The 22,031-nt window shown below is 35.6% G+C and overlaps 2 protein-coding genes across 2 annotated transcripts; one reads left to right on the plus strand and one right to left on the minus strand.

The window, feature by feature from the left end:
• Positions 1 to 473: 473 nt before the first annotated feature.
• MED18 (Mediator complex subunit 18) lies at positions 474 to 1,432 on the plus strand. The gene is given in 2 exon segments (XM_074171926.1): positions 474 to 1,238; positions 1,241 to 1,432. Coding segments are annotated over 2 exon segments (669 nt in total). The 5' UTR covers positions 474 to 676; the 3' UTR covers positions 1,348 to 1,432.
• LOC111510604 (cilia- and flagella-associated protein 91) lies at positions 1,373 to 20,665 on the minus strand. The gene is made up of 11 exons (XM_074171924.1): positions 20,507 to 20,665; positions 20,366 to 20,442; positions 19,051 to 19,465; positions 15,786 to 16,124; positions 15,452 to 15,637; positions 2,960 to 3,115; positions 2,661 to 2,833; positions 2,462 to 2,608; positions 2,034 to 2,404; positions 1,785 to 1,963; positions 1,373 to 1,730 (listed from the first exon to the last, which is right to left on the minus strand). The coding sequence occupies exons 1-11, from the start codon at positions 20,553 to 20,555 to the stop codon at positions 1,435 to 1,437; spliced, it is 2,388 nt and encodes a 795-aa protein (XP_074028025.1). The 5' UTR covers positions 20,556 to 20,665; the 3' UTR covers positions 1,373 to 1,434.
• Positions 20,666 to 22,031: the final 1,366 nt, after the last annotated feature.

Consider the following 22,031-nt stretch of genomic DNA (forward strand, 5'->3'; position numbering starts at 1 on the left):
GAAACACCTGATACTGACCATCGACATAACCATAACCTAGCATTACCTGACCTTAAGATTATGTCGATGAGACTGACTGACTGAAACTTGTTAAGCTATTTTTACGTGAATATGGTGCATAAACTGTGTTAATGATATTATATGTAAAATATCAGTATACCAATAATGAAACACCTGAGACTGACCATATCTACGTGATAATGGTCAATTCCAATTTTCACAGCTTCATTTAAAACATTTATTGAAATCAAAATATAATAAAACAGAGGACATTGCATATTGTAGGTAACTTGTGAAGAAAAAAAAAATATTTTTCTTCTTTCGATGATGCTAACTGGGTTAGCGAAAAACGCGTCTAGATACAGTGCTTTTGTCTGAGAAAAGTGTTTTCATCAGATTCAAATTAGACTAGATTTTTCGATTCTACCTGTCAAAATGCTTAATATTATGTTTTGTGATAACTTTAATTAGGCATAAGTTTTAAGTGTTCTGTGGCCTGTGGTGGTAACCTCGGTAACGACTACCTGTACCTGGACTAACTTTACCTAATAAGGTACAATTCTACCTACAAATAGTATAAATTCATTAAGATGAAACTGAAGTGGCAGTAAACATAAAAATATATACCAAGTATATTATCTAATTTATTGAAGTATTATTTCTTGAAAAATTCAATATGTCATCACCCGGGAATGCTATGGACTCTTTGATTGCTGCTCTTAAGTGCAATATTATTCCAAATCAAGAATATTTACTACAAGGTTCAGTGTTAGATCAATATGTTGAAGTGTTGTTGCATCGTTTAAGGGGTCTATGTGATAACGTTGATAGTGGCCCAGAATCATTTCATGACCACGAACTTTGTTTTTCTCTGAGGATTGCAAATACTGGTACAACAACCCCAATGTCTGTGTTTGCCTTGAGAGTAAGGAGATCGCTAGATGTAACTGATACACCTTTTCAGCTACGATATATTGGACAACAAGAGCTAGGTGATAAAAATAGACCAACAGTTGTGCGTTCTAGCATTGACATGGCTTGCAGTTCCACTATCATCGACTTTTTGACAGAACTTGGATGCAGATTAGATTTTGAGTATATTGCAAGAGGATATATGTTTAGGAAAGGTAGAATGAAAATCACAGTTTCAAAAATTTTCAAAATGGGGGGTAACAAACCTGTTGAAGGAGTGGAGCCTATCTCTCAAAGTTATTTAGTAGAGTTATCTGTGTTAGCACCTTCGGTCAAGATGCTATTGGAGAAGATATGAAGGTTTTTGCTGAACAGCTTAGACCTTTAGTTCAATTAGAGAAAATTGATTTCAAAAGATTGGGAAATATGATGTGAGTTTTTTTAAATAGAAACATTCATACCTCTGTAATTTTATATTTTTATTATTCTTCACCTAATGAAAATATATGCACAAGACATATTTTATTTTTCTTTATTTGAACTACTTTCTGAATCAACTTCAGTAATAGTTTCTAATATATCATTACGAAATTCGAATTCATTTGAATCATTAGATTCATTAATATCTCCAACTGGATCCTCATCATATTTGCATTCATCAGCCATGAGTCGAGCTAAATATTCTTCAAAAGGATCTTTATACTCCTTCAAGCTCGACAGCTCTAATGGACTTGACTGATCACATATTGTATTGAAAACCCTTGATTCTATATTATCTATGACTTCAGATACAATAATGCTTGCGGTAGGCTCTGGCTCTGTGGAATGATAGGATTATAGAAAAATAAACTAGTTGCGCTTTCAATTCTTACCAATTTTGGGTAAACTCTCAAATTTGGAATAAATGCTTTCATGAATAGTTTTCAAATTGTGTTTTTGTTGTTTTGAAATCTTGTCCCGAATAATTTTTTTTTCCACATCTGGTAAAACAAAATGAAGAATGAGGTCAGCAATCATTTCATCTTGTTTATCTGTTGAAGTAGTGTGAGCTCTGAAACACAACAAATAATTTTTATTGGTCATTGAGAAATCAATGAGACACTTCATTAAAGCATTCTTACTTTTTATATGCTTCATCTGTTTCTTTCTCAATTTTTTGTGCCAATTTTAGGACATACTCATTTGCTTCTTCATTTGATGCAAACTCCATCCCTTCTGTTATAATATCCTGAAGGTATACATCAACACTTTCTTGAGTGACTTTGACTATTTGCTTAAACATCTCATCATGTTCTCTTCTCCTTCTCAACTCTTTTTGCCGTCTTCCACCTTCTGCAGCCTCACGTATATACCTCTCTCTTTCATTCAGTAAACACATAGCATGTGCTTTCCGTTCTTCTAGAAGCCGTCTCAGTTCCTTATTCAGAAAGTCGAGTAGGGTGCCAACTACAGCTCCTTGAAGTTTTCCAAGTGATCCTTGGAGCCTTTGAACCTGAAAATAATTGAAATATTGAATTTTATTCTATCTTTCAGAGTACATACACTCTACCATATTCAGTTGAATACACTCTTCTCTTTGTTGAGCCTTCACTTTGAATTTTTGTTTTGTTTTTTCCTCTTTCTGTGCCCTCAGCAGCCCCACTGAATGTTTTAGTTCCAGTATTAGTTCCTTGCAAGTATCTCTACCTTCGTATATCTGCAAAATACTATGAGAGTATTTCCAACTTTCAACAAAGATCTTATTCTACCATTATTTGTGCAGCTCGGCCCTTTATAACTTTTTGAAGTAGAATAGCTGCTTGGTACTTCTGTTCTTCTACTTCTGGAATACCTTCAACCTCTGGAGTGTTTGAATCTTCTATTGTAGTTTCCACCTTTGTTCGCAAAGAGAGAGGTTGTTTCACATCTTCTTTATGAAGACCTAGAAGAATAAATGTCAAAATAGTTCCACTTTTACTGTCTTGCAATAAGACTTGATCCTAAGTTTCAAATGTAATAACATGTCCTCAGTAGATCTTTTTTTGTCAATTTTGATTCACGTGATCACCTTTGAGTTCTTTATGAAGTTCTTTCAGAACAGGAGCAGACCATTTAGTTTCTCTAATACATAATCCTTTGCCTTTCCATTTGGATTGTAGTTCATATTTGCCGATCTTTGTGGCTTGATCAATCCATCTTGGTAATGTACTGAAGTTTTCCACACCTTGAAAAATAATGAATTGACCTTTCAAATATAATTTATATGTAATAAGTGTTTTCAGAGCTCTTCAAATTTGAATCTCTTCATAGACATACTCAAAAGATAGAGAATCGATTGTCAATTTTAGAGTGCCATTAAATTATACCAAAAAATATACTCGCAACTTTTTTGGATGTATGTAAGATGTATTTAATGGGAAATCTTGAAATGCCATTTTTGAATGTTTAGTGGTTAAGATATTGAAAATTTGTTCATACTTATCCGCAGGAACATTCAAAGGGCTATTGGAATATGTTCATGGAATTTTCATACAGAGTGTCGGTCGACTTGTTTAACATCCAAGTTTGAAATGAAAGAAACTGAATTCAAAGCAGAAATAAAAAAGTATCTACAGGTCGAACCATTTTACTCACTAAAAGAATTTATTCAGTCATTATGTTGATATTTTAGTTTTTACCGTTCTACTGTTTCAAATATTTCAGGTGTTTTTTATTTCTGTTTTCAATCTATAACTGGCCTAACTTATGTCATATAAATTAGGGTGATAAGAGTTATAGTGCAAGCGCCTAAGGACATTGAGTATGCAAAATGTGAGGACCTGCAAAAATGCTCAAATTCTTTTACCTGTGACCCTACACACATGTTGCCGGCAGCTGTGATGGTCCCTTCCCTTTCCCCCGCCCTTCTCCAAGCGTCGATGCGTCATAACGCTCGTAATAGTCAGTAGAAAATATTTCGTGATGCATAACAGTTTATTTTTTCGTATTCACATTTTTCTTGTAATTCAGTGTTTTATTAGTGTTTTGTTTAAACAAACAAGTGGACAATGTCTTTACAATTGATAAATATAAAGAAACGAAAACTAAACGAAATTTCGTGTTTGTTTTGTGATGAAACGGGTAATTTAGTGATGAATCCAAAACCATAATCGTTTATAAATATTCAGATAGCAGCAGATTGGAGAAAAGATGACATTAGTGAGAAAATTAAAAATAATGCAGACTTTACTGAATATAAATGGCATCAACTTGTAAAGCAAGTTACATTAGTGAAGAGAAAATAAGGCATCGAGAACTGGCATTACAAAAGCAGGAGAATGTTTCTATTTCTACCTGCTCTGCAGAAGCTAGTGTGTCAGGTACTTAAGGCACTTGAAGGTCATCAAGAACAAATTTAAAATTTAATAAAATCTAAAATGTTTAATCTGTGGTAAACAAAAAAGAAATAAAAACAAAACACATTATTTGTGCTCCGGAACAAATCCCGAAAAAGACATCCCGCCGATTTATTTGCAATGGAAGTAAGATATCATAAACACTGTTATCGTGATTATCTATGACTACCAAGAAACTCAGCCACTCCAGCAAGTAGACCTACAAATGAAATACCACATGATATACTTATAGAGGCATTTGAGAAGCTGATTAATGAAATAAAACATAAATTACCAACTCACTCTTTTGAAGTGTCAGCATTAGCTAAGCGACAAGCTGAACTCACTGAAATAAAAAATGCAATTGTAGAAAATCGCGATATGAAATCACTAGTCATGGATAAGTATGGTGAAAACGTTTTATTTTTATATCTGAATGATCTGTCGAAATCATCGTTGGTGTCTATGGGCAACATACCACTGGATGAAGTCATTGAACATATTCGTACCATAACTTCAACAAACTCCATTGTTCAAGTAGCAAAACAACTACGTAAAGAAATATTAAGTACTGAAGTAATACCAAATGGGTTTTTATGTGATGAAATTTTAATTGAACAATTTTTAAAGAAAATTCACTTACCGAATAATTGGCAAATTTTTATGCAAGCTTTGCTCAGTGTTTCATGATATATACTTCACGATTACTGAGAAACAGACTCCAAAGCATATTGCTTTAGCTCAATCTATTCATCATTTGACTCGATCAAAAAAATAATCTAGCACGTCTAGGTTGTTTAGGTCTACGGTTTGAAGGTTCTTATAAGAAGAAATACATTTCAGGGTGTCATTTGGCTGCTCAGTCATTTGGCGAAAACATTTCTCGTATTTTGCCAGCATTACACTCTCTAAGTGGTTGCGATTCGACTAGCAGATTGGGCTTGAAAAAAGCTGCATCGTTGGATTTTGTGCAAACTAGTCTAAGGCATTCAGAAAATCCATACCTAACAGTCGAATAGTTAATTAAATTTTTAATTAAAAATTAATTGCTGATGAGCTTCGGTATAAATTAATTTGTCAAAATATCGGTTTCAACTTAAATTTATTAAAAGTAATTTGCCCATCATATGCTCTACATTTACATTTGTTAAGAGCTTCAGCACAAATATATACAGTGTGGTCCACTGAGTCTGCAACAAATGGGAAACTTTTTTATTATCGATTTCGCAGAAAATTTTATTCTTGACAAAAGTTGGAGCATGTTCCAAAACTATACCAAGTGTACCTGAAATGGCTTTATGACAAACACCATACAGGATAGACAAAAAAATATAAAGTTCATTCAAGAGTAAAGTACCCTTATTTCAAAAAATATAGAAATATGTTGAAGAGAAAAGTTGCTTAGAATTGAAAATTACGTTCATATACGAAGTCATGGCCTGCCATTCGAATTTTTTTTTCTTTTGGAAAATTTTGAATTACCCCCATATGATACATATTTTTACTATTTTGATTTAATATGTATTTGAAGTAGCCACAATCATATCAGTTTGGAGTATTTTTTATAAATTAAAGTGTATTTGTAAAATTTACCTGGATTTGTATTTTTTTAGGTGACTGTCAACTTCATGTTTGTTGCAACGATATTTAACAGAACTCTAGAATAAAACAAAAACTCTTTTTAACGAGGCAAATACTTTATTAACTGAATGTTCATATGAATAAACTGTCAATAAAAGTATGCAATTTCTTTTATTCTGACAATACCTCAACTAGAACAGATATTGAAAAACAATCCAAAATCTATCGCGGATAGCCATGAACAAAAAACACATACGCCCTAAAACAATACTGTAGTTTGATAGTGTGGCTTCTTAAAACTTGCCTGTTTCCATATTTATCCTTAATTAAAAATGCATCGCTCAGTATTATTAACGTTAACTGAAAAGACAGAATTAGTTTTAATCTGTGATGATGGTTGGTTATAAAACAATGCGCGAAGCTGCAAATATTTTCAACGAGCGGCATCCAGACAAACAAATTTGCTATTCAAGTGTAAGTAGAATTTTAAAGAATTTCAAACAGACCTGCTCACTAGAATATGAACATAATACGGAGCGTACGAAATCTTTATGCACAGAAGAAAACCATCTTGACGTACTTCAAGCAGTAGTAGAAAATCCTAGAAGGTCCACCCAAGAAATTGGTGATTATACCGGCATAAAAAAACCTCTGTGAAGCGTATTCTCAAGAAACATAAGTACCGTGCTTACAAACCTACATTCATTTGTAGATTTCAAGAAAGAGACTATGATTTGAGATATAATTTTTCCATGTGAATTCAGAGTGAAATAGAAGAACAACGAGATTTCATCGATGTATTCTGTTTGGAGATGAATATACTTTTACAACAAATGGGGTTCTATCATCACAAAATTGCAGATGGTGGTCAGATGTCAACCCAGATTTTATTATTGACAACAAAAATCAATACTATCAGAAAACAAACGTTTGGTGTGGTATATTAAATGATAAATTACTAGATCCGTTTTTTTTCGCGAGAATTTGAATGGTGACAGGTACTTGAACTTTTTGAAAACTGAAATAGGAGAGTTTTTGGATGATATGGTATTAGAAGAACGGCAAAAGTTATGGTTCCAACATGACGGATGTCCTGCCCATTCTTCTAGAAATGTTTCTCAGTGGCTGAATAGCACATTTCGTAATAAATGGTTATAACGAAATACCGATCCTCGATGGCCTCCTCGTTCTCCAGACATTACACCTCTAGATTCTTTCTTATGGGGATACTTAAAACAAAAAGTCGCCCCTTTAATAATGTTGATGAGCTTGAAACTTCAATAAGAGTTCATTGTAGAAATATTCCCGCTAATGTGTTGCGATCTACATTAAACGAATTTTATGAGCGAACAATTAGATGCATAGAAAGAGAAGGTGGACATACAGAGACGCTTCGATAATTTTTATTGCTAGCACCTGTTAAGTTAAGTTACCTACTGTATTTTTCTGTACTATCGCTTATTGGTTCTTTTTTGTTCATGGCTATCCGCGATAGATTTTGACAGTTTATTCATATGAACATTATACTTAGTGAAGTATTTGCCTCGTTAAAAAGAGTATTTGTTTTATTCTAGAGTTTTGTTAAATATCGTTGCAACAAACATGAAGTTGACGGTCACCTAAAAAAATACAAATCCAAGTAAAATTTACAAATACACTTCAATTTGATAAAAAATACTCCAAACTGATTTGATTGTGGGTACTTCAAATACATATTAAATCAAAATAGTAAAAATATGTATCATACGGGGGTATTTCAAAATTTTCCAAAAAAAAATCGAATAACAGGCCATGACTTCGTATCTGAACATAACTTTTAATTCTATGCAAATTTTCTCTTCAACATATTTGAACGAACTTTATATTTTTTGGCCTATCCTGTATGCTGTTTGTCATAAAGCCATTTCAGGTACACTTGGTATACTTTTGGAACATGCACCAACTTTTGTCAAGAATATCGGGAAATCGATAATAAAAAAATTTCCCATTTGTTGCACACTTAGTGGACCACACTGTATATGGATAAATGCTGACCAAACATTACTACAGCCTATTGATACACCTTATTAGGCTATGAAAAAAAGATGATAAATTGTATCCACGACAACTAACAAAGCGATGATTAACGGAATTGTTGATTCAGCCCTACAAATGTACATCTAATTGTCAAACAAAGGCTTGTTCATGCAAAAAGTTACAACTAAATTGTATTTCGTTGTGCAAATATCTTAATAATGACTGCCAAAATTATTTGGTAGTCATTTGTATTTGTTTTTTTTGTATGACTTATGTTAAAATGTTCTTTTTCCTATTAAATATTTTTTTTATAAAAAAATTGTGTTTTTATTTTTAATTTTTTTTTAATTGACTAACTATGAGTATCTTTAATCATAGGAAATAATTGAATTTTGTCACTAAAACAATCATTGAAATGGTTTCAAAGCACTTGTTCAGTCAATTTACTTGATATCTAAGAGGGTGGGGTAAAAAAAATGGACCAACAAATCTCCTGGCAACATCCAGAATCATAATCTGCAAGCTTTTCTGAGTTCAAAACTATTTATAGAATGCGGCCCTCACATTTTGCACAGTCAACTCCATACAGCGCCCGCTCTATTAATAAACATCTATACCGGGTGTCCCAGAGCTTTTAGGCCAGCAGATATCTCAGTTACCTGCAGAACAAAAATCAAAACAAAAATATGTATCATAGGAGAACACAAGCACTTTCATGCAGCATAGCAAAATCCACCCCCTGGTAAACAACCCCCAAGAAACCACCCCTAACTTTTGTTTTTCAAATGGCACGCCCATGTTTGTTTTGGTTCAACTTACAGTCTTTTTCATTTCTCGGTCAATGATGTATCATGGTAGGTAGAGTGACATGCAGAATCATAGAAAATAAAAACACAAATGAAATATTAATGTTTAAGGTCCGGGAGAGTGCTGAGATTCTTATGGAAACTCACTTCCCAGGTTCTGTCTTTCCTGGAACGGCGAACTGGACGGATGTACCAATAACACCCTCACAATATGACTGGCAATATGCTAGTACAGTAATTGATGAGGACAAAATAAGATGGGCTATATCGAGCTTTTCCCCCTTCAAGTCACCAGGGCCTGACGGTATAAGACCAGCCCTACTTCAGTGGGGACTGGACACTCTTATGCCACACCTGGTTGGAATATTCAGAGCCTCTCTAGCTCTGAGGTATATTCCCAGTAAGTGGAGAGAAGTAAGAGTAGTATTTATACCCAAACCAGGTAGGATGGACTACACCCTACCAAAAGCATTCCGACCAATTAGTCTCACATCGTTTTTCTTAAAAACCATGGAGAGACTATGTGAGCGGTATATAAGAGATGAAGTACTTGTTAACAACCCACTTCATCCAAATCAGCATGCATATACCCCGGGAAGGTCTACTGATTCGGCCCTTCACCATGTGGTTGGCAGAATCGAGAGATCATTGGATAACAAAGAATCCACCCTAGGTATATTCATAGATATTGAGGGAGCGTTTGATAAAACAACCTTTCCAACAATTACCCAGCAACTACACTCCAGGAATGTACCCCTGGTAGTAGGAGAATGGATACTCCAGATGCTCTCTAGCAGAGCAATAAGTATTAATGTAGAAGACATCACAGTAAAAGGACTGGTCATGAGGGGATGTCCACAGGGAGGGGTCTTATCACCCCTTCTCTGGAACATAGTTCTGGATACCCTAATTAATCACCTTAACAAAAATGGATTCTACACAATTGCATACGCAGATGACATAGTTATCTTGCAGACCGGCAAATTTGTAAACACACTGTGCGATAGAGCGCAGGATGGGCTCAAATTGATAGAAACATGGTGTAAGGAACACTCACTGTCGATCAATCCCAAGAAGACTGAGATGGTCCTTTTCACCAGGAAAAGAAGTTTAACGAGCTTAAAACCTCCTGAAATCTTCAAAAGCCAACTAAACTTCTCTGAAGAGGTGAAATACCTTGGTATTATCCTCGACAAGAAGCTAACATGGAACTCTCATCTACAGAGTAGAGCAAAAAGAGCATACGTGGCTTATGAGCAATGTCGGAGGACAGTGGGACGCGCATGGGGTCTTTCACCCCGTGTAGTCGCCTGGATCTACACTGCAATAATAAGACCTATGTTAACGTATGGAGCCATTGCATGGGGACCTAAAGTTCTACAAGCAACGGCCATCCAAAAATTATACCAAATACAGCGACTGGCTTGTTTAAACATCACAGGAGCCATGAGAACAACACCAACCGCGGCAATGGAATTAATCACGGGTCTGACCCCTCTGGACCTGTACGTTAAGGAGGTTGCGTTAATGGCCATGGTACGATTGCACACGGCTGGTGTAAACCTAGAAGTAGGAATGGGTCGATTGAGGTTGGGCCTGTGGCAGAAAGCGCTTACTGCGCAACCTCTGCTGCAGGCAACAAGTGATGCAATTGAACCCAGGTTTGTGTTTAATAAACCCTACAAAATACAAATCAAGCAGAACACAGAGTCAGATGTTACAAATGCAATACGGATTTATACAGATGGCTCAAAAACCAAAGAAGGCTCAGGATGTGGAGTGTACTCCAGATCACTAAGCCTAAGGATTAAGTGGGGAATGGGAAGAAATACCAGCGTGGTCCAAACAGAACTGGCTGGTATCTCAATCGCCACAAAAGAAATAACCAAGAAAAGAATTTCTGGCAAAAACATTACAATCTGCACTGATAGCAGACAAGCACTATTAGCCTTGAACAGACACCGTGTTACTTCAGGGCTAGCACTAGAGTGCCACGAAGATTTAGCCAAAGCCTCGATAGATAATAACATTATCCTGAGGTGGGTTAAAGGGCACAACAGGAGTAAAGGTAATCGCATTGCCGACTCTTTAGCCAAGGAAGCGGCTGGACTAAGAATTTTAGGACCAAGTGGCACCCACGGCCTGATGACTTCGACAATTGCGGAACTAGTCAAAAGTTACACCCATGCTCAATCTCTAAAGAGATGGGATGAAATCAAAGGATGTAATCTTGCCAGGATCACCTTGGGCGACCCTGGGAAGCTGGCGCCGAAGAAATATCTGGCGATGACCAGGAAAAATCTACGCCTTACAGTAGGATTTCTGACTGGCCACTGTCAGCTAAGGAAACACCTACATAATATGGGGCTAGTGGACACACCTCTATGCAGGATGTGTGAACAGGAAGATGAGACTGTCAGGCATGTCCTGTGCGAGTGCCCGGAGTTATCGTCAATAAGAGAGTGTGTGTTCGGCGAGTCTTGGCCTACACCTGCCGATATAAAGGAGATGTCTCCCAGCGACCTGTCCACCTTCCTGGAAAGGACAGGATGGACGACGACCTAGGAGGACAACTCCTCGGGAGGATGTACAATGGGTCACATGTGGCCTAAGTGCGTGGGCTTACACTCACCCTCCCTACTCTACAGATACAGATACAGATGTTTAAGGTCATCTGTATTTTGATACATGATACTACAGAAAATGTTCAAAATGTTGGCCAGCACTTGCCACACATGCTTCAAGTCGCCGAATCAGCGCGCGAGTACAGGAAGCCCTAATCATTTCCGGAGTAACGGTATGACAAGCCTCTAAAATTTTTTGGGTTAAATCGTCAATATTCATTGGTTGTGTTTCGAAGGCAACTCGTTTCAGATATCCCCACAGGAAAAAGTCCAGTGGCGTGAGATCTGGAGAACGTGCAGGCCATCGCACAGGTCCACTATTTCCAATCCAACGGTCTCGAAAAGTATCATTGAGGAATGTAGTAACTACATTATGGTTATGTGCAGGAGCACCATCTTGTTGCCACCACATTTGTTGTCGTTCTTCAAGTGGAATATCTTCCAGGTGGGCAGGTAAACAATTTTCCAAGAAATGTAAATATCGGTGGCCCGTCAAAGTGTCTTGGAAAAAATGGGGCCCGATGAGTCGTCCATTATGTAAACCACACCACACGTTCACACCCCACATTGTTTGGAAATTGGTTTCTCTAATCCAGTGAGGGTTGTCCTGTGACCAATAGTGCATGTTATGTCGATTAACAGTACCATTATTATGGAAGCGGGATTCGTCACCCACAAGATTTGATTGAGGATGTACAGTACCATTATTATGGAAGCGGGATTCGTCACCCACAAGATTTGATTGAGGATGTTTGGATTGTCATGGACTAAAACTTGAATGTGAGCAATGAATGCCGTTCGTCTTTCGAAATCGGTAGGTCTGAGTCCTTGGTGTAAATGAATTTTGAAGGGATGATACTTGTACTGTTTGAAAATTCTTTGCACAGATGACTTACTGATCCCAATCTCTACCGCCAATGCACGAACCGAAATATGAGGATGTGCTTCGGCGTAGGCCAACACATTTATGCAATTTTCCTCAGTTCGCACGGGAGTAGGATGTACTTGATCTGTTTTTCCTGGAAATGATCCCGTTCGCATGGTATTTTCTACATACGAAAACGTATTACGACCTGGTTGTCGACGATCAGGAAAGCGCCGACCATACAGCCTCTCCGCAGCACGTTTATTCTTTCGGCATTCACCAAAAATTAAAAGCATATCAACGTATTCGTTGGGAGTGAAGGTAAAAGGCATTTTGATATACAACAACAATATCACGACTGATGGCAATGTGTCATCCAGATATCAGAGGAATGAAAGAAAGCACAAAAAGTTCTAACATTTTATCGCCTCTTTTTCTGCGTAGCGTCCACTTTTTCTGATGTCTACAATGCAGAACAATTCGATCAGTCCAGTTAATAGTACCCACTAACGTATTCAATTCTCTCGAATAATTATGATATATCGTTGGTTAAGAAATAACAAGAGCTGTCAGTTGAACGACAAACAACATGGGGTTGCCATTTGAAAAACAAAAGTTAGGGGTGGTTTCGCAGGGGTTGCTCGCGAGGGGGTGGATTTTGCTCTGCTACATGAAAGTGCTGGTGGTCTTCTATGATATACATATTTTTTTTCAATTTTTTTCTGCAGGTGACTGAGATATCTGCTGGCCTAAAAGCTCTGGGACACCCGGTATATCTATATCTAAAAAAATAACATTAATTTTTTTGATATCTTGTAAAATATGCAACTTTGCCAAAATCTAATCAATTTTATATATGATAGTGATTATGAGGTCCCCAGATAAAGATTGAATAATTTAAATGATCAGTGTTTTTAAAACTGACTTCAAACAGTGGTAAGAAAGAGAGTGCACTTTATTGTCTTATATCAGGTGTGGTTTGTTGACATTGACTAAAAGTTATTCACTCTCTCTGCTCTATCAAAATACGTCGAGCAGAGATAGTTAACAACTTTTGGCGGGGGTCTGGGTTCCAACAAAACAACCAGTATTAAGATCGTTCGTGAAACAATCCAGAAACTGAAAAATTTTGGATTGAAATTGTATCTTTGCTATTGCATAAAAAATTCATCCCAAAATTTAACTTTCTTAGTGTGCAACACATACATTTTTAAAAACCGTCTGCTACTGCGGCAGACATCATTAGTGGTATGTGTGTTGACCGTGAGGACTTTTGTTCTACCACCCCGGATTTTATTCTCTACAATGGAATATTGAGTTCTAGTTATGCTTCATTTTCTGAATATTATTGGTCTATCGAGTATCACAATGAGAGGCAGTGGATTCAAAGTTACTTAGCAATTAACATTACTTATATGATGGGCAATATGAATGATAAAGCCAAGTGTGATAAATGCAACATAGAAGTTATCAAGAAGGATACGTTTGTGGTATGTGACTGCTGTTCGCTTCATCATCGTGAAAAGTGTGTTGAGCTCAGTTCCTCTGAAGTAAAAGTGACTGCTACAATATAGCGCAATATGATACAATTTTGTAGAACTACCAAAACGAATTTCGAAAAAGTCCCAAAACTCATTGCAAGACTTGATAAAGTGCTGGGAATCGATAATAAACTAGTGGAAGTGGAAGGAAATATCAGGAATTGATCAACGGCAGTAATTATATCATTGAAGCCAAAGTAAATATTGCTATTCAAGAAATACACGAGAGACATATTAGAGACATTAAAAATCAACTGAAAAGGATACTAGACGAAGGACTGAAGATGATACTGTCAATGTGAATCAGATTCTAGGTATGGGTACTCTCAGGAGATATTGAAATTAAGAAAACTTTTCAGTTAGGTAACTTCAATGTTACTAGAAATAGATAAATTGAAAAGGTTATATATTTAGGAGTGATTAATTTTTGGGAAAGTTTTTGGCTTTCTTCTACTCCATCTTTATACCGAAAAATCTTGACAATCTTCCAAAAAAAAGGAAGGAAGCAATCAATTTCAAAAAATTCACTTTATACAAAGATGTGTAGAGCATGCAAAGAAGTAACTTTCAGACACAAATTGGAAGAAAAAGCCCTCTCTAAAACACCTATTTTCTTTATTCTGTTTGTATTCCAAACATTCCTATAGAATCGAATCAGATATCATTCACAGGATTTCTACACAATATAATTACGAGTTTTCTGTTATGGAATGGGTCGAATCCACCCATGTCATCGATGACAGCACATAAATAACAATTATTCGCTTATTTGATTAAATCCCAGCCAACGGAATCTTGTTTAAATTGAAAGGGTAATATTTTTAGAACTGATTAATTTTTTCTTTGATGTACTCTAAAATATACCAGTCTCCTAGATACTTTGTATAGGAAATTCATCCTATTTTGAGTGTAGTAATTGCATTTTGCAATGAATTTATTGTCCAGAAGGACAACTTTTCCGATAGTTGATGAACACTTTTAGTGCTCAAGTGCACAAACAATGGTGACGGAATTTATCGACTTGTGTTACGTTGGCAAAAAAGCACTGATTCAAATGCCGCTTATTTCGATTAAATTGAATAGGTATTCACTGATTTTACAGTTCAAAGTTGACTCATGAAAACTGACCAAACTTGTGAAACAACCTAATAGTTTTATTTGTTGAAGGTACTGGTATTTCAAAGTCAAACTTCTGAATAGTGAACTGTCAAACGCTCAATATGTCGTAAACATGTTTAATGGTTAAATGCTTTCTATGACAACGGAAATGATAATGAATGTAGAAACATTATGAGTCTAACGGTAATCACTGTATAGGTATTAATGGTATTCACTGAGCTATTACGGTTCAAAGTAGACTCATAAAAACGGACAAAACTCTTGAAAGAACTAGACTATAAAAATTACTGACGTTTTTACCTTAATCTGTGCCTTGCAGTGATTAGGTACGGAAATTATAGAAAAATGATGACAAAATATATAGAATCACAAACTTGACAACAAAGTTTTCGTTTTAATGCAATAATACTTCTGAGAATTCAGTGTCTGCTATTATGGAAGTTTACTTTAATACGTCCATATGCACAATTTGAAGCGTTGGAAGCTCTGGCGTAGAGTGAATCTGAAAAAAAACACCTTTCCCATACTAGAACAAAAACACCTCTCGATGCACGTTTCTCTAACAATGTTAGCTTCATCAGGAGATGATATAAAAATAAAAAACTAACACTTGAAAGATAGATGTGATATTTACCTATAAATTGTGCTTTGTACTTTTTAAGTTTTTCATCGATGACTTGATGCCAGCGTTTAGGATGTTCACCGTACCTTATCAGCGGGCCGTATATTTCTGATTTCTTATCCATATGCTCATCGATTATATTAATTTCATGATATTTTTTGCTGATTCCCCTCCTTTGAGTTTCAAGTTTTCGAAGTTCTGAAAATGAAAACTGGCTAGATAACTTATATCCACGTACTTGAGCTAACGTTCAATGTAGGTTCATCATATATGTTGTAAGTATTTATAGTAAGTAACCTATTGTCACTGTACTGTATCATCTTAGTTGCACTAAAGGTATTATTACCTCTCGCCGTCTTTTTCCGAATTTTAGCCAACTGTTCCGCTTTCTCCGCTTCCTTCTTAGCCGCAAAATGTTTAAGTTTCATTTGAGTTCTCGTTTGCGACTTTTCATGAATTTCATTCAACATGTTTTCAAGAAGTTGTAATCGAAGTTCCTGAATTTCGCGAATCTCTTGTTCCCTAAATGCCCATTCATCTCTTTCCAAGGCCTCCAGATAATCTCGAAATTGAACAAGTGAATTTTCATTTTTTATATCGGGTTGAATGGATTTTTCCCAAGCAGCTTTCATTCTCGCTCTTTCTATTAGACGGACTTCATGCATACCAGCCGGAAGTCCACTACCTAAAAAGAGATAATATGTCTTTATTTCGAATGATTAAAGTACAAAGATCAAAGCACATTTGCTAGTTTTTCCTCCTATGGGAGAATTTAGATATTAATATGGTATCTAGGCAGATACCTAACTCAATATGAATAAACTTCTTACTTATTCAGTGCTTTTTAAAGCTGTAACATCCACTTCACTTCTGCAACTTTATACGTCTTTGAAAAAAATTCTAATTCTTAATTCTTGGCTCATTGACTAAGACTAACAAAACTGTATTTCAAAACCAGCTGATAGCGAATAGCGCACAAATGTTTTTCTTATTTGTTATTAACAGAAACATCCAAAAATGTTGGAATTTATATTGAAACAATTATTATTGATATTCATTATTTAAGATCTTTGAAGGAATAAAAAGCCATCCTAGGAGTGTCACTTAAGGTGTCCCACAGGGTACGGTACTTGGACTTTTATTATTCACTATGTACAGTAGAATTCATATATAACGACTCCGCTTATAACGACTATCCGTTTACAGCGACGATAATGCTTACTCAAGTTTAGTTTCATATTTAGTTATTGAGAAAATATACGTTTAGTGCGACTCCGGTTTAAGAGACCAACCACTTATAGCGAGACTTTTTCATGATAATACATCCGGTTAAAATGTCGCGCAACGATTTGTTTACACAATCTGCGCATCAATACCTCGGCGCACTCCCTCTTCTTAGGTACCTCTATTGATAGGTACTACTAACAGATATTAATAGACTGAGTTTACGCCAGAGGTTCCAGTATAAAGCCTTTGTCACTTGTAAGTTCATGAAGTTAGACAAAATGAATTTTGTGAAGCGAAAGTGTTTTGCAAGTGAAGAAAAAAGTGCAATATCACACCGATTAGAAGCCGGTGAATCAAATGCAGCCCTCGCAAAGGAGTTTGGCGTTTCCCATTCTACAATATCCACAATTAAAAAATTAAAAAGAATAAAGATAAGATCGAGTTGCTGTTCAATGCCAATGTTTTGAAATGCAAACGTGTAAGGACTTCTACTCATGAGCAGTTGGGTTGTTACAGTTACCCATAACAAACGAGGACTTTGAACAATGCGCGTGTGTCGATGATGCTGTTGTCACTTGTGAGGAACCATCTGATGAAAACATTGTGGAAAATATAATTACCAACGACGCGAATAGCAAAGATAATGACGGTGATGATGACGCACCAGAGGAGATTTATCCAACCTTGAGTATGTCTGAAGCTCTGAAGACTACGGAAACGCTCAATGTGTTTGACTAACTTGGATGATGAGGTTATGAAAACAAAGATGTCCCGAATTCATAATGCTGTACGAAATTGTTACTACCGAACAAAATAGTTGATTGATCTCTTTGTATTACAGTACATAATGTAAGTACTTATATTATGTTTGTACATTAGGATATTTAAGAACTATCAAAATAAAGCATATGTGATTTCTATAAATTGTTTTATTCATCTATCGATCAGCAATCCGAACAGCTAAATGAAAGACTAACGAACTAATGTACACTTTACTACCACAAAATTAATCCGTTTTGTGCGTCGTCCGGTTAGTACGACATAGTATATCCAGTCCCTTGAAGGTTGCATTAGTACCAGTCACGTACATTACTCAAGTCTTGTTCTGTTGTTGTTTGCCATATCATCTGACAAACTGATGAGTAATGTCATTTAATTTATATATGATATGGCAATAATCTACAAGGGGAAAACATGGGCAAATCTGAAAACAACAACAGAACAAGACTTGAGTAACGTACGTGACTGGTTCTAATGCAACAACCTAACAGTCAACAGTCAAAAAACATACTATCTACCTTTCACATCTGACCAAAATCACCTTCCAAACTTAAGAACGTTGGACATTGGAGATAACACTCGTATAGAAGAAAAAGGTCACTTGAAATTTGTAGGAATAACAATTGATTAACACTTGAGATGGGATTTACATATCGAGCAAGTAAAAAAACAAATTGAGAGGTCTATTTCTTGGATATGATAAAATTTGAACAAGTTGTACTATGCACTTGTGCAATCCCAGGTATCTTACGGAATCTTAGGTTGGCGAGATGTATCAGAAAATAACGTACATAATTTGAGTACCACACAAAAATGGTTCCTGAGAATTAAAGAAGAACATAAGATATCCCAGTGACTAGCTATTTTCAGAGACCAATATTCTTGATACAAGACAAATATTCTGTCAACGAATTCTTATATATACCTATCCACAAAAATGAAATTAAGGTAACACCCATCGACCACCGTTATGAAACTCCAATAAAAAATGAAAACATGAAAGTTCCGACCTGCGATAAAACAGCCGGTCAACGCTCAGCAGAATATCTTGCACCAAGAATATACAATTTACTACCAGAAAACCTCAAATCTATCAAATGTTACACTTCTTCTAAATATCATGTGAAACAATGGATGAGCACTACAAATAGGAACATATTTAATAACTTCATAGATAGCATTTCTACAATAAACAATTACACCCCGAATCACCCAAATACTACATTCATCTGACCATGATAACCCACCTACCAAAATAATACCCATAATCCTACCTAGACAAAGAACAACGAATAAAAGAGTTATGAAATTAGTTGAATATTACCTATGTAAATATTTTAATATGTAATTGTCCTAATTTAATGATCTGTATTTCTTTTTTATTCTATACCATATAATTATTACTATCTAAATCACGCAATAGCTTTTGAAGCTTCAGTGATCTTTCATGTCTATTTTCAAAGTTGGATACCATTTTTCTTCCTGTATTTTGTTACTTTTTGAAAATAAACATTATTAATATTATTATTTATTTCATACTTGTGATATATACTGTAGATTCATTCTATTCATTCTAAATATCTGTAATTATTATTGGTACATACCCCATTTCAAAAACTCCAATTTCAGGATCTCCGGATCTCCCTTTCCAATAATCTTATAGGGAGGCTCCCAGGGTTCAGTTTGCGCACTGGACTCTCTAAATTTCGTCTCGACGGAAACTTCCTTTTTCTTGTCGCTGGCATGAGCAGAAACTTTCTTTTCGACTTTTTCTATAGTGAAAGTGAGAGCGTGTTGATGCAGAGCATCTTTAGGTGGAAAATTCACGATTGGACAAAAATATTTTAATCTATCTGCACCTAGTACGTCTGGTTGCCGGCTCAAAGCTGGATCATAAGGCTTGATGGATTTATTTGGATCCTTGTAGGGAAGAATTGGAGGTGTCCTTCTTCGTACTAGTTGAACTCTCGGGTGATTTGGCAGGTCGGAGAACATGTTAGGAAATATCGGACATATTTGCTTGAAAATACAATTTTTTTAGTTGTTTGGTTATGGTCACAATCAGAAAAAAGCGAGTGTGCTTCAGACCACACGACTGAAGTAAAACTTCTTTAGCTCCATATGTTTATCTAAACTTCTCACCCCCCTAAACTGCGAAGTCGTGAAAAACTTTAAAAACGCTCATACCCGTCGATTTTTATTTCAAGAGGAAACACTTTCACCGAATACATCATCATTGTGTTGTCAACTCCCTCATCCCCAGCAACCCGTACTTCAGAATTTTCAATGGGACTATTATACTTGTGATACATCATTTTCAAGGGAATTCAATCCTACTGAAATAGAGGATCGATCAAGTGTTGTTGAAGTTTTAATGAAAACTAAGTTTTATCAAGATTATTTTTCATCACCTAAAATGTAATCATCATACGAAGGTTAAGCGATTTTCGAAATGTCTTCCACAACAATTCTCCTGCGTAGATCATCAAGAGAATTTAGATGTGTAATATAAACTTTGGATTTCGAATGACCCCATAAAAAGAAATCTAATGGTGATAAATAATGAGATATAGCTGGCCATTCTATTGGTCTTCGCCTTCCATTCCATCTCCATGTGAAATTGAAATTGCCATACAGGTGCAACAAAATGTGGAAGAGCTCCATCTTGTTGAAAGGGAGCTGACCTTCAAGTAGACTGTCATCGTCTTCAAGTAACTGAGTGACTCTGGAGTTCACAGTTGCATTATGAAGTTCAAGATACGTTTGTCCATTCAGTTTACTATCAATAAAATATGGACAATATGGTCTCCCAGAATACCAGCCCAAACTCAACCAATATTCAATGTTCACTTCAATTTCTCAGAAATATCTATTCTACCAAATGAATACATTTAGTTTTAATTTCTTGTAGGTACTTACAAATTTTGCTGTCGACAGTTTTGCGACCATTGCTGCCTTGTAGTGATCAATGGGACCTGATACTGTAAAAATTGGATCTGAAAGAGAAATTTGAATCAGTTGTGAAAAAGATATTCCATTTATGTTCACATTCATACTCACCATACATATAGTCGTGCGGTCTGTACGGAAAACAGTGTGAAGTTGCCATATTTTTGGAGTTCTATAAAATACTTTTTTCAATTCAGATTATCTCAAATAGTTTCAACAATTGCAGTTACTTTCAGGAACGTCAATATGACAATATAAAACTGGTCGGAGTGATTGGTAACTATTAGATACCAATTTAATTGATCAATACAGAGTTGTATTTCAAAGAAGTATCAGGGAATAGCGGAAATTAACAACTCCCAGGAAAAATCAATTTCAGCTCATATAGGAGGAAGAGAAATATTGAGGGCACAGGCGCAAGATTTCAAACGTTTAAAAATATTATTTCGTGAAGAAGTTATCCAATACTTTTCTTTCTTTACAGGAATCGGTTATTGAAAGTTGGTTCTAGGGAATAACGTTCTTAAGGTGTGAAAAATGAATATTTTTTCAATATTTTTCCTATGATAAAGTCATTTATTGTTTCTTGCACTTTACTGGCCTATATTAAATTCAACAATTGATTTGTGGAACTCATTGACTTTTTGACAAAAATATTCAAGTCACCTCTCATGCAGCACGTGAGATTTTTTGAAAATACGAGTTAGTTTTTACATGATTTGTCAAAAAAAATTGAACAAAAACGCTCGATTTCCGTGTTCTTTCGTAAACGGCAGGTGTTAAATTAGACACATAATTGCGTTCTTTGGAAATAATATTTCGAAATTCACATCAACGTGCGATTCCTGGCACGGGTTGGACGATAGGCAGTAAAAATCGATCATCCGGCCTCTCGGCTCTAACCACCGGATTTAAATTAGTGGTTTCGATTATTTACGTATAGTCGAAGTAAACGATATTGTGCACATTTAAAGTTGGAGGCACTCTCAATGACCAAAAAACCAATACATAGAAATGAAACGGCAGCAAACTAGTCCACGTGGATTGTAGACATGGCGGTTCGTATTGAATAATTTTTACTAACCGAGTTTTATGATTGCCTGAAGAATCATAAAATCAAATTTGAAGTCATGTTACGGTGACGAATAGAAATCTGGAAATGCGAGGAGGGTATCGCCGTCGTGTTCAGTTCAGGAACTGATCGCGATTTGAGTGTTGAAATTCGATATTGGTGGAGGTAATTACTTAAAATTTTTGTTATCTGTTTGAAATGTGGCGTCCTTGGATAAGTAATAACGAGTGTGATAATAACGCAGAATTTTGTCAGTGTAGTGATTCCAATAGCGATGGTTAACAATGCGAAAAACAGACACCTATAGAACGCCGTTTTACTTTTTATTGTCACAAATATTCATTCCTCAATTTATTCAACTAACAATGTATTTGTTTGAATTTAATTGATTCATGCATTTGTTCGACACATTAAAAACGATTGTTCCCAAATTTGTTCTATTTTAAATGACACTTGATTTGAAATGTTACATGAATTAATTTGTTTGATGAAAAGTTGCGAATAGTTATTATATAGATTCATTGTTTGAAATTTTTGGAAGTAAATGTTTGCCATATATACTTT

This window comes from Leptinotarsa decemlineata, unplaced genomic scaffold (assembly GCF_025532065.1).
Source record: "Leptinotarsa decemlineata unplaced genomic scaffold, Ldec_3_MD MMD2_tig00000035_RagTag_RagTag, whole genome shotgun sequence".
Taxonomy (NCBI): domain Eukaryota; kingdom Metazoa; phylum Arthropoda; class Insecta; order Coleoptera; family Chrysomelidae; genus Leptinotarsa; species Leptinotarsa decemlineata.